The 12,074-nt window shown below is 57.2% G+C and overlaps 2 protein-coding genes across 2 annotated transcripts in view; both read left to right on the forward strand.

The window, feature by feature from the left end:
* The window catches only part of LOC113212656 (trithorax group protein osa-like), a 12,888-nt gene extending 9,614 nt beyond the window's left edge, over positions 1-3,274 (forward strand). Inside the window, exons 3-4 of the mRNA XM_052277431.1 lie at positions 147-1,016; positions 1,096-3,274. Coding sequence (XP_052133391.1) covers positions 147-1,016; positions 1,096-3,035 — 2,810 coding nt within the window. The 3' untranslated portion in view covers positions 3,036-3,274. The remainder of the gene's footprint in view (positions 1-146; positions 1,017-1,095) is intronic.
* A 3,401-nt stretch (positions 3,275-6,675) lies between these two features.
* On the forward strand, positions 6,676-11,053 carry LOC113212582 (tubulin alpha-8 chain-like). The gene is made up of 8 exons (XM_026431347.2): positions 6,676-6,840; positions 6,926-7,247; positions 7,454-7,626; positions 7,781-7,909; positions 7,999-8,169; positions 8,371-8,727; positions 9,235-9,480; positions 10,777-11,053. The coding sequence occupies exons 1-8, from the start codon at positions 6,838-6,840 to the stop codon at positions 10,828-10,830; spliced, it is 1,455 nt and encodes a 484-aa protein (XP_026287132.1). The 5' UTR covers positions 6,676-6,837; the 3' UTR covers positions 10,831-11,053.
* The last annotated feature ends 1,021 nt before the right edge of the window (positions 11,054-12,074 follow it).

Genomic DNA, 12,074 nt, shown 5'->3' on the forward strand with positions numbered 1-12,074 from the left:
GGACCGCGGAAGAGCTTGACCGCCGCTCGCCAAGCGAGTCATTCGTTCGATGCAAAACGTTGCACGTTTCACGCGTGAGATACCTGCAGCTGTGAGTACTGTGCACAACTAAACATCCCCCTCTCATGTGGCCGGTGTGTTCACAGGTGGACTCGACCGGTCGGGCAACTTCAACGTCTTCTTCATCCCGGCGTACCGGCTGACGGGCAACAGGACGGGACCTGGCCAGGGGCACAGCGCCCGGCTGGCCGCTGCCCCAGCCGCTGCCCCAGCCGCCAGCCCCAGCACGCCCACGCCGCCGCTGCGGCTCGACCCCCAGACCAGCGCGCGCCTGCTGACCGCCGCGCTCACGGCCGCCGCCCGGCTCACGGCGGCCCCCTCGCCACCGCCGCCCGCGCACACAACGCCCGCCCCCACGCTGCCGCCCCCGCGGGCAGGGCTCGTGCGACGCGCCCCCCAGGACGGCGATGACCCGCCCCCGCAGCACCACGACGCGCACATCCTGGTCACACTGCAAAACTATGGCGGCAAGGAGGCTGCGGGTGCCAGCGCGCAGCCCGCGCCACCCGCGTCGCCACCGCCCCAGGGCGCCGTTGGCTACGGCAGTGCGCAGCACTTCAACAACTACCCCGCCGTCAACGGCCACGTGCCGGCGCACTTCGGCCCCATTCCGTACTACAGCCACTTCCCAGTGGCGGCCCCTGGCACCGGCCTCGGCCTGACGGGCCCCAGCGCGCCCAGCGGCCCCGGCGGCGGGCTGTTCTACCAGCCGCTGCCCCGCTTCAGCGCGGCGGCGAGCGCGCTCGACCTGGTGTCGTCCTCGCCCTTGGGCGTCAACCCCGGCACGCTACTTGGCACAACGGGGCCGCTGTACGCAACACCCGGCCGGCCCGCCGGCACCCTGGCCAACCTCGGCTCCCTCGGGTCGCTGGCCAGCGCCGCGGCCTCGGCCACCGTCCAGGACACCGCAGCGACAACCACGACGGACGCGGATCAGGCCACTACGAACGTACCAGGTTAGTGTTTGCGGGATGATGATGAAGTGTTCAGTAGCTGGCCAAATCATTAGCTGAGCGTTATTCCTTTAACCTGCAGTGACCACGACAACAGCTGCTCCGGTGACCTCCCCTACAGCGACAGCGAGCACAGCCAAGCTGCCCACGACAGAGGCTACCGCAACGAGTAGCGATCCAAAGGCCGACGTCGAGTTGGACGCAGAGCCCCGAACGACACCGTTCAGGCAGACCTTTGAGTTCGGACGGACCGACTCAAGTCGTAGGCTGAACCTCACGGAGGAAGTGGAGGTGACGGCCAGCGTGGAGGCCAGCGGCCCCGGGGGTGGCGAGGCAACCACGCCACCGCAGCCCACGCCCGCGACCCAGCAAACATCCCCCGCGACCGCCACCGAGGTCAGGGACCTCAACTCCCCGGCCCCGACCCCACCGCAGTCGCCCGCGCCGACCGACAGAGCAGAGACGGAGCCCCCCGCCCTGCCCCCGGGACCTCCCTACCACTTCCACCCCGAGGCGTATCCCAACGGCCCATATCCGACAGGGGCCTATCCCGGAGGCCCATATCCGACGGGGCCGTATCCGACAGGAGCCTATCCGACCGGCGCCTACCAAGCCGGCGCGGGCGGGATTCCTCTGAATGGGTACCATGGATACCATACGCCTGACCTCCGTTTCAGGGACGACCCTTACCGTGACACCCGTTTCGATTACCAGTCGCATCAGCAGCCGCAACAACCGCAGCCACCACCGCCACAGAAACCGACCAAACAGCAGCCTGCGAAACGCCCGGCCGTGAGCCGCAACCCTAACCACTTCGGAGGTAACTTCGACCCCTTCGGCGCGTTCATTCCGGGATTCGCACCCGGGTACCCGTTCGGGGTGCCACCACACGGCGTTGACCAACGCGGGCAGCCCGTGCCGCCATTTGGCCAGAGGCCCCCTGGTTTCGGCCCGCCGTACGGACCATTCCCGGCGACGGGTTCGGGGGGAGGTACTGGTGGCGGTGGAAGCAACGGGGGTGGTAGCGCGGGTGGCAGCGGGGGTGGCAGCGCGGGTGGAAGCGGTGGGAGCAGTGGGGGTGGTGGCAACAGCCAGGAAGCTACCGATGACGCCGATGACGCACGCCCACCGCCAGCCAGGCTTCAAGCGGCGAGCGGTGCCGAGCCCAGCGGATCGGGAGAGGATCTAACGGGCAGGCAGCCTCTCCGACAACAGCAGCTGCAGCAGCTGCAACAGTTTGGAGGCTTCGGGAGCCAGCTGCCCCAGCACCCGTACTCTGCGTTCCAGTCGACGGCTCCTGGAGGCGCCTTCCCGGTGGCGCCCAATTCGTTCTATCGCGGTGCGCCGGGTGCGCCGCCGACGGCGTTTGGCCAGCCGCCCGGGGCGGGCGTCGTGGCGCCGTCCGCACTGGCGAACTTCAACTCCGCCAGCCAGTTTGCCTCGGAAGACTTCCTCGGCCGGCAGCGCCTCCCCGCGTTGTACCCGGGAGCCTCGGGTGGCGGCCGCGGCGCACCGCAGCAGCAGCAACTCCGCTCGCCACTGTTCACTCCGCAGCAGGGCCTGGGCGGCGGCCTGGGCGGTGCCGGGCCTGGAAGTCTTCCTAGAGGTCTAGCTGGAGGCCTACCTGGAGGAGTAGCTGGCCTCGGCGGCGGCGGGCTCGATGGCGGGCGCGGAAGCGGCAGCCCTGGCGGGCCCCTGTTCGGTGCGCAGCAGCCCTTCGCCTTCAACAGCCCCTTGTTCTTCTCGGGATCCCTGGACCGTGATATCGCCGGTGACGTGGAGCCCCGCCAGAGCAGAATCACGTCGTACACGGCCAGCAGCAGCGGAGGCCTCAAAGGTCCTGAGCAGGACAAGCTCCTGTCAGCCAATGTGAACGCCGACGACACGGGGGCCGACGACGACCTCCTGGGCCCCGCCGTCGGGACGCTGGGGCTGGAGCCCCTGAGCGCCGGCCACCACCTGGAGAGGCGGGAGGACCGCAGGGCCGCAGTGCGGGCGGGTTTCTACGGGTCGACCAGATGATGAGAGCTCCAAACGACTGTACCTGTAAAGTCAGAGATAATGTCAACAACTTAGGGTAAAAACTATGCCTAAGGTATCCCTAGAGGGGTACAGAACTGAATTTTGTAAGAGAAACTTTTTTCTAATCAACTTTTTTTTTCATTGACTGTCATGATGGAGAGATGTGTCCATTGTCAGCGCAGATCTCGCGGCTTTGTACATAGTCTGTACAGATGTAAAATAAATCATAAATACCTCGAGCTCGTATCACTCGCATGCTGGAATGGGGTCGCCGAACCCGCCCTCCGCATCCTTTGTCCTTCGGGATGTGCATCCGAGCCTGCCTGCATGCCGTGCAGGGATGGCAGGTCGCACGCACCTCGTCAATACCTTTCATCACACACGGGCACGAGCGCTAGTGTTTGATGACACCGGATGATACGGATGGCTTGACCTGAGGACACAGGATATTTGAAAAAAAAATGTTAGGAGTTCATGCAGCTGCAGATGGGTTTATGCATATCAAGGGGCACAATCATGTTTTGCAAATAAAGGTCGGCCGCTAACAAAACAAGAAATATTATGTCAGTCTGTAGGGACCTGACAATTATACAGGCACACTTGAATATCCTTTGAAACTGGTACAAAATATATCATATTTTAAGAAAATACTATTAATGCATCTTGGCCACACTGCCATCAGGCTTGCTGAGATTTCCGATCCATGAAAGAAGCCATGCTTAAAAGGCCAGTTAGAAAATTGTTTAGAAATAAAATTAATCACCTCGCTTTAAAACACAAGTTGATTTGATAATTGTATTTTTATCATATCTTTCTGAACGACATTTCATTCGGAAATAGGTAGGATGGAATAACTCCTATTAACACAGTGAGTCCTACATGGCCAGATGTGTGGACACAATAGCATCACTGATAAATAAAGTGTATAACTAGCGTGCACATGCAGGTGTCCAACACTATGTTGCACACTTTTAAGTGTCGGACTGGAAATTTGAATACTAAAAAGTGTTTAATAGTAAAGTTGAAAACTTAGAAGTGTGCAACTCTAGGGTTTGCCATTAAGCTTTGGACGCACTTTCACGGGTTAAAATTTACTGTTTAACACTTTTAAGTATTCAAATTTCCAACACCTAAGAGTATACACCATAGAGTTAAACACTACCATATGCATGCCAATTGAACACTTTATTTATTATCAGAGATTGAAAAGGGGAACCCCTGGGACTCAACATGTTTAAGAGTAATGCCCATTGGACAATCTTTATATGACTGGGCACATAACAAAAAAGCAGCAAAAATACTTAAATTCTATGATTATGCAGCAAGAAATTAAAGAAGGACTTCTTCAAATCTTAGTTTCACATTTGAAGCATGATATCAAAGGGAAGTGGAAGGCTGACCATGGTGTAACCTCACCTCATAGCACATTATTGTTCTATCATACGTCGGGGTTGGTTGTTGATAACTGGCATACATTAACCTCTTGATAATTCACTGCCACTTTGTTCGCTCCGTTGAGCGAGATTATTAGTCTTTAATTTTAATTAATTGAAGAAAGCAAAACATGCACTTGCTATGAAATCTTAGTTGTTCAAAATAGTTTTGGCACATGGTTCGGTGAGTTCAGTGAGTTCTAGCGTGAACTAAGGTAAACGGAAACACTAATTTATCCTTGCACATTTAAGTTTGGATGCGAATGTACGTACTTACACTATTTCTCTTCCTCAAACTGTGATGCAATGTAGTTTTTTTGGCAACACGAGACTTTGAAAAACACTTCGAAGTGACCGGCACACCAACATGAACGGGACAGTCAAAATCCGACTTCAAACCGGAAGGCAAGTCTCGCCTCGCGCACCCACTGTTCCGTGTTGTGGGGAAGCGGGGTGATGGGGGGGAGTGGTTCATGTTGAATGGGTTGCCTACCCCGCGGGAGCTGGAGCACCGTCAGGTCCGGGGCCTTGGCGGCGCAGCGTTGCTTGCGCTCCAGCTGCAGTGAGGAACGTGCAGCCCGCTGCCTCACTGCTTTAAGTTACTCAATTTAGCCATCGGTATTCTCTCCGGACGTTCGAGTCCCCCTAATCTTCCAAATCCGCTCCGCAGAGCCAGACGAGCCAAAGCAAACCAACCCCCGGCAATCCGCCGACGCTCAGAGGAGGGCGGCGGTAGGGGGAAGGAGGAGGGGGGAGGGGAGTAATTGAACGGGCACCGTCGTCTCTCATTGTCTCAGCGACACCAACACAATGCACCAATAGAACAATAATCATACTAAAGCGATTGGTTTACTCGAGAGGGTCCCACTAGGGATTGAAGAATACAGTATTACGTGGACCACGGACCTCTCCATTTACTTTGCTTATAGGCGTACTGTACCGCAATCAGGCGTGCGGGCCTGCCTACCGTCGCGCACCTTGGCGTCTTTCGGCCCTGTGCGGGTATGCAACCTAAAATAAGTAGGCGCACGCCTGCATGCGGTACAGTCGAGTACAGTAAACCAAATGAAGGAGGCATGTGGACCACTCTATACCCCTATACCGTAGAAATAGTTCAGCTTCTACCGATTTCAACAAATCGGACTACATCTGAGTTTGTCTACAGTTGAGAAGGATAGTGTAACATGGGGGCAGCGGATTAAGGTACATGATTGGTCCGCCCTGTTCCGCTTCAACGACGCTTTTCGCTTTAACGAGCCTCTAACTAAACGTGTTGAGCCCCCCGCCACTATCCCCTCCCGCACCCCCCTCTCTGCGGTGCGCGGCGCCCTTCAACCACATGGCCCAACGGCCATCCTACAGCCTGGCTTTGTGCAGTGCCCCCCCCCCCCTTTACACGTTCAAGAGGGTATATCGGGTAAGCGAGGCAACGGAAACGGATCGGCCGAGCGGCGGCGGACGGCTTCTGGTAGGTTCATCTCAGCCTATTGAAGATTACTTTTTCCCAACACGGCGTTGTGCGGAGAAAACTCCACGGAAGAACAAACAAATAAGGGCGCGTCATGGTCGAGTGTGGAAAGTGGAAGGGGTTACCGCTCCCCCAATGACGCACGGCGCACCCTTTCTTCTGCCATGCCGCGGAGTCTTCTTCGGAATGCACTAAACGCTCTGTGGCGTGTGGTCACTAAACGACAAAAGTAGTCTCAGCATTTCGGATCCATGAACAGTCACAATTTGCGCAGTCACTGCTGGCTTAGAGTTTGGTGGGAGGCGACAGTGTCAGTGTGGGTGCACCCGCACTTGACACGAGGGCGTTTTTAAGTATTAAGGCGACCGCAAGTCAACGATGTCGTCAGTGATGAGGTCAGCTGATGAGCAAACAGAGGAGGTTTCTGATCTGACGAGAGTGCTTTTCCTCCTTTCGATGCTGGTGGTCTCTCGTCGGAATTCTACAGATTACGGAGAGATTATGCATTATGCGGATCGCGGGTGGGGTTGGTGTTGAACCAGCTGTCCCGAAAGGGGTGCCGTGCGCTGTGCCCCCTCCCCCTCCCCCCTCCATATCTCTCCCTCTCCTCGGGGGCCACCGGGGCTGGCAGGCACAAGGGCTGACAGGATCGCAAGGTGCCAACAACAACATGATAACAACAACTAGGCTCCAACAACAACTCAATCCCTGACAATGCAACCCCCGGGCTAGCGTGGGCCGCTTGTTCCCAAGCAACTAGAGAGGCGGCCCTCGCACCCCACCTCACACTTTCGGTCCCCAAATGCAAAATTTTCAGTAACATTTAAACAAACCAAAAAATTCTCCAAAACCGATAAAAATTGTAAATTGTGAAAAGTAAGCAACAAAAAAATACATCAAAATGGTAAGTTTGCGGGACTTTAGCTAACTTTAGCATAAGTGCAAGCCAGCTATAAAAGTTAATCTTATTGCCTTTTTTGTGATTTCAGAGGGAGTGCCTTTCAATCCACGTTGGCCAGGCGGGCGTGCAGATAGGCAATGCGTGCTGGGAGCTTTACTGCCTAGAGCACGGCATATCCCCTTCCGGGATGCGCGGCGAGTTCTCCACGACCTCTGACCTCACGACAGCCTCGGCGACGCCCACGCCCTCCCAGCTCGGCGCGCCCTACGGCTCTTCGCTCGCCCCTTACGGCTCGCCCGTGCCCTACGTGTCCCCGGCCACCGCCGGCTGCGACACCTTCTTCTGCGAGACGAGCGCCGGCAAGCATGTCCCCAGAGCCATCATCGTGGACCTCGAGCCCACCGTCGTGGGTGAGTGACGAGTGGTTTTGGGAACGAGCAGAGCCCGTTGACCCAGGCGCGGGGAAGGGCCCGTCTGGCCGCGACCGGGGGAGGAGGCAGGGGACGGGGTTTCGCCTACATTCATGATTTCTCCAGAGCAAATTGCCTACTGCCCCCCCCCCCCTCCTTTCTGACGCATACTTTCTGCTCTCAACGCTTCTGTGGCCCGTCTGCAGACGAGGTGCGGCTGGGCACGTACCGCTCGCTGTTCCACCCCGAGCAGCTCATCACGGGCAAGGAGGACGCCGCCAACAACTACGCGCGCGGCCACTACAGCATCGGCAGGGACATGATCGACAACGTGGTCGACCGCGTCCGCAAGCTGGCAGACCAGTGCCACAGCCTCCAGGTGAAACCAGATCGCAGTTGCTTTCAAAACTGTCATAACCTTTCTTGTTCAATCAAAACATGTGTGTCTGCGCTAGAGGGGAAGGCACTTATTTGCCCTCTGGTAGAGACGGTCTTGGGGTCTGTCCACAAATTAAAAATTTTCTCTGTTGTAGGGCTTCCTGCTCTTCCACTCGTTCGGCGGCGGCACGGGTTCCGGTTTCACAACACTGCTGCTCGAACGGCTCAGCGAGGACTTCGCCAAGAAGAGCAAGCTGCAGTTCGCGATCTACCCCGCACCTCAGGTAAGCGGCCGCGCTGCACACAGTCTGCTGGGCTCCGCCGACGCCGTCCTCTAACCCATCTGCACGCCCCGCCGGCCCCGCCGCCGCAGGTGTCCACGGCCGTGGTGGAGCCGTACAACGCCATCCTCACGACGCACAACACCATCGACAAGGCGGACTGCTGCTTCATGATGGACAACCAGGCCATCTACGACCTGTGCCGCAGGAAGCTGAGCATCGAGCGGCCGGTGTACACCAACCTCAACAGGCTCGTCAGCCAGGTTGGTCTGGGGCGGGGCGGGAAGGGAAGGGGCGGCCTTCAGCCGGCGGTGCCAGATGGGTGGCCCACCCTGGAGGCGCGCGCCGCGTACTGTGTGACATGCGCCAAAGGCCCCCCTCGTCCTCGCGCAGGAACGATTTCCATCGTGTTTGCCATGGCAACCGCCGCACACCACACCAACCACGCGTCCTCCACTGTACAGGTCGTCTCCTCCATCACGGCCTCCCTGCGCTTCGACGGCGCGCTCAACGTGGACCTCTCCGAGTTCCAGACCAACCTCGTGCCTTACCCGCGCATCCACTTCCCCCTCACGACGTACGCGCCCGTGGTGGCGGGCGACAAGGCCTTCCACCAGAGCATGACGGTGGCCGACATCACGGCCGAGTGCTTTGAGGCCTCCAACCAGATGGTGAAGTGCAATCCCGCGGACGGCAAGTACATGTCGTGCTGCCTGCTCTACCGCGGCGACGTCGTGCCCAAGGACGTCAACGACGCCATCTCGGACATGAAGAACAAGAAGGGCGTGCGCTTCGTCGACTGGTGCCCTACGGGCTTCAAGGTGCGCCGCAGGTTCTGTCGCGCGAGGCCAATGGGCTCCAGCCCGAACTCTGGTTGTTTTCCGCCCTTAAACACGCATATCATCACCATTATCGCCACGAAACACGCGCAATTAATCTTAATGAAATAATTTTAAACGCAATCAGGCTGCTCACAGGAAATGCCAACGTCATCGGTTGGTCAATACGAGGCGCCGGCGCCTGTTTCCATTCGCTTCGTGGGAATGCCGACGTGCTGCCGCCACACATACATTGTGCGCCGAATAAGTCGGGGGAGGTTGAGCGACACGTGGAGGAATCGAGCTAATGGGCCCACACGCGGCCGATAGTGCAGCTCGTGTCGGCGGAGCGCCTGCGAGGCAGCAGGGTAGGCAACCCTGCGCGGGGGGCTGCCACCGGGTTGCCTACCCGAAGGTTCGCAGGCGTGCTCTACCAGGCGGCATGGGCGAGGGACAGGATGGTGAAACACTCTAAGGTAGTAGCCTCACGGTTTAACTACGTGTTTTCAGGTGGGGCTCAACTACCAGCCGCCACAGGTGGTCCCCGGCGGTGACCTGGCCCCCGTGCCGCGCTCCGTCGCCATGCTGTCCAACACCACGGCCATCAGGGAGGCGTGGGCGGAGCTCAACCACAAGTTCGACCTCATGTACCACCGGCGCGCCTTCGTGCACCACTACGTGGGCGAGGGAATGGAGGAGGGCGAGTTCAAAGAGGCGCGCGAGGACCTGGCCGCCTTGCACAAGGACTACGAAGAGGTGAGAGTAAGAATTTTAAAATTAAAATCTTTGCCGAAGAAAAAAAAAATGAAAAAAAAAACACGAAATATTTTCAGAAAAAGTGGGAAGACTCGAAGCTTTATAAGATAAGTTCTTGAAAAATTTACCTAAAATACTTTTTCTGGAATTTCAAAATATCAAGGAGAGAGGTGATTCCCCCCGGCCCCGGGGCGACCGCTCATGTCACCAAGATGCCGGCGGGCTATCATAATGTTTTGAAATGGCACGAAGCTCCAGTGATGGGCTCGCCCTCCCACGCACACGCCGCCCTGCCGCCGGCCGGGGACCGCTCCCCGGCCGGAATGAAGTTTCTTGGAGCATTCCCGAGCGAGGGCGACTGGGGAGAGCGAGGGCGTAGTCGCTCGAGGATTCCTAGCGATCCAGTCGCCCCTTTGTATCCCGGAAATCCCTTCGTGTTGTTTAACCCGCACTCCTCGCTCGACGCTGTTGTCCATCCAACCGCGCCTCCTCATACCCGACCGACGGCAGATCACTCATAATCTCACGATATCATTTGCTGTTCGGGACGGACTTGATGGCTATGGCTACACCCTCAATTTTACTCGGGCTGCTACCGGTAGATGGTTAGCTAGGTAGATAGGTAGATGCCAAGAATAGACAAATAGTCGAACTGGTGGCGGGCGCTCGGCTCTAGCCGCGCCGTACCCGACGTACGTGCCCCGCGCGCTTTATGTCTTTCCACTGATGATCGCTGTAACGACGCGGTGCGGCGCGGCCGGACTTGCCACTCCAGCAGATTCCAGCAGGACCAGCGCAGGTGGCGCGAGTTCAAGTAACTCTTCCTGCTGACTCCATAGCGCACGCGACTAGACACCGCGTGATAACTACAGATAGGCATTGCGAGGGTGCGTAAAAACGATAAAAATCATCAACGGCGGTAAACCAGGAAAAAAACGAAATACTAGATCCCACGAATACGAAAAAAACCCTGAAAAACGCGGTGTCTCGAAACACCCGGAAAAGCGAACTTTAATGCTGTAAAATAGACAGATCAGGTTTGTGAATGCCTAATCTACAAAGGCATTAAAATAAGCGGCAAGGCGTTAAAACTGCCCGTTTAGGTTTTCAAATCTTTCCACATTTCCGTGCTTTTTGAAACCCATCAAAATTTTACACCCCATTAAAGTGCTGCTTTTGTTTTTCCTGTGGCGTTATTGCTACTTGCTAAAGACATAGGTTGTTCAGCACGAGTGCAAAATATAGTAATAAAAATTTGACCTGACGCTCGTTTTTGTTTCAAAACTTTGCGCCCAGGTTGGCATGGAGTCCTCACCACTCACCGACGGGGAAGAGGAAGACGAGTTCTAGAGGAGGTCCTGCCTGAAGAACGTAGAGAGCGTCGTGAAGCAGTATCAAACTGAAGATACATGTCCGCCTGCGTTATCTGCTCATAATTTTGTTTTCGACCAAGGAAAATCACTCCCTTGTAACTGATTTTTGGCTCTCTAAATTTCACTGTGCGAGTAGCCGCCTTTCGAAAAGTTCAATGTGTTATTGCAGTAAAACAATACATTAAAAAAAACAGTACTGACTTTCATTTTAAAACAATATTGACTTTCAGCCACTCTTTGCGAGGGCAGTCTTGTGTTCCTTGTGTGTGGGGGCGGAGGGGGGGGGAGGCGTGGACGGTGGTTTGGTGGTGCCTATGAAAAGGGCTTGATGAGTTTGAGGTCAGTACAAGGAAGTCAAATAGGCAAAAGGCCTCTGCTTTTCATGTAGCCCACCCGCTTATGATCTCCCCTCACTCCCTCAGTATTCCGTACACTTCTGGTTCTCGATACGTGAATGGCGCAGCTCCGCGGCCCCTTTGGAAAGAAACCCCAAACTCAACGAATGGAGCACTACAACAGTGTAGTGAAGGGGGCGTGGCGTGGCGCACCGCGGCGATCCGCCGGCTCCATCAGCAGCTCGCACTGCTGCTGCCATGGGCGGCGCGCGCCGCGCCAGCCACACAAATTTAAAACAAAATTGTACGTGAAGGTCGGCGCGTGTACGGCAAACGCATCACGCCGGAGACATAAACCTGGTGGCGGAGCGTGGCGGAGCGTGGCGCAGCGTGGCGCAGCGTGGCGAAGCGAGAAGTAAGACATATAGCGAGTAGACGCGTCGGGGATCCCTTCCAGTCGACGAGAGGTGCGCGAGCAGACACACACACGTAAGTGCTCGTAAGCCGGCGCGGCGCTCCAGTGCCTGATTTCGGTAGTGGCGATCCGTAGTCTTGTGTCTTGTGCGCTGTGCGCGTGGAGTGAAAGGGTGAGTCCTCCGATTAGTGAGTGGTTGTTTTCCTGCAGGTCCGCGATGTCCGGGCCGCACGTCGCCATGCTGCTGCTGGCGGTGCTGCTGCTGGTGGGCGCTTCGCGCGCCGAAGAGGCCCCCGAGCACAAGGCGACGGACGACTTCAAAAACCTCCTGGGGGCGCACCCCGAGCTGGGGGTCCAGCTGGACAAGGAGGCCCCGCTGAGCACCGCTGGCATCCGCGTTGGGAGGCAGACCTCGTACGCCAACGGCTACGGCTACGGCTCGACCCGGGGCGGCTGGGGTGGCAGCGGCGG

This window comes from Frankliniella occidentalis, unplaced genomic scaffold, assembly GCF_000697945.3.
Source record: "Frankliniella occidentalis isolate FOCC.00 unplaced genomic scaffold, Focc_3.1 Scaffold10, whole genome shotgun sequence".
Classification (NCBI taxonomy): domain Eukaryota; kingdom Metazoa; phylum Arthropoda; class Insecta; order Thysanoptera; family Thripidae; genus Frankliniella; species Frankliniella occidentalis.

Coding starts and splice junctions, on each gene's coding strand:
- LOC113212582 (XM_026431347.2), top strand. Junction 7,627..7,780: donor ACCAGTGCCACAGCCTCCAG/GTGAAACCAGAT, acceptor TCTCTGTTGTAG/GGCTTCCTGCTCTTCCACTC. Junction 8,170..8,370: donor TCAACAGGCTCGTCAGCCAG/GTTGGTCTGGGG, acceptor TCCACTGTACAG/GTCGTCTCCTCCATCACGGC.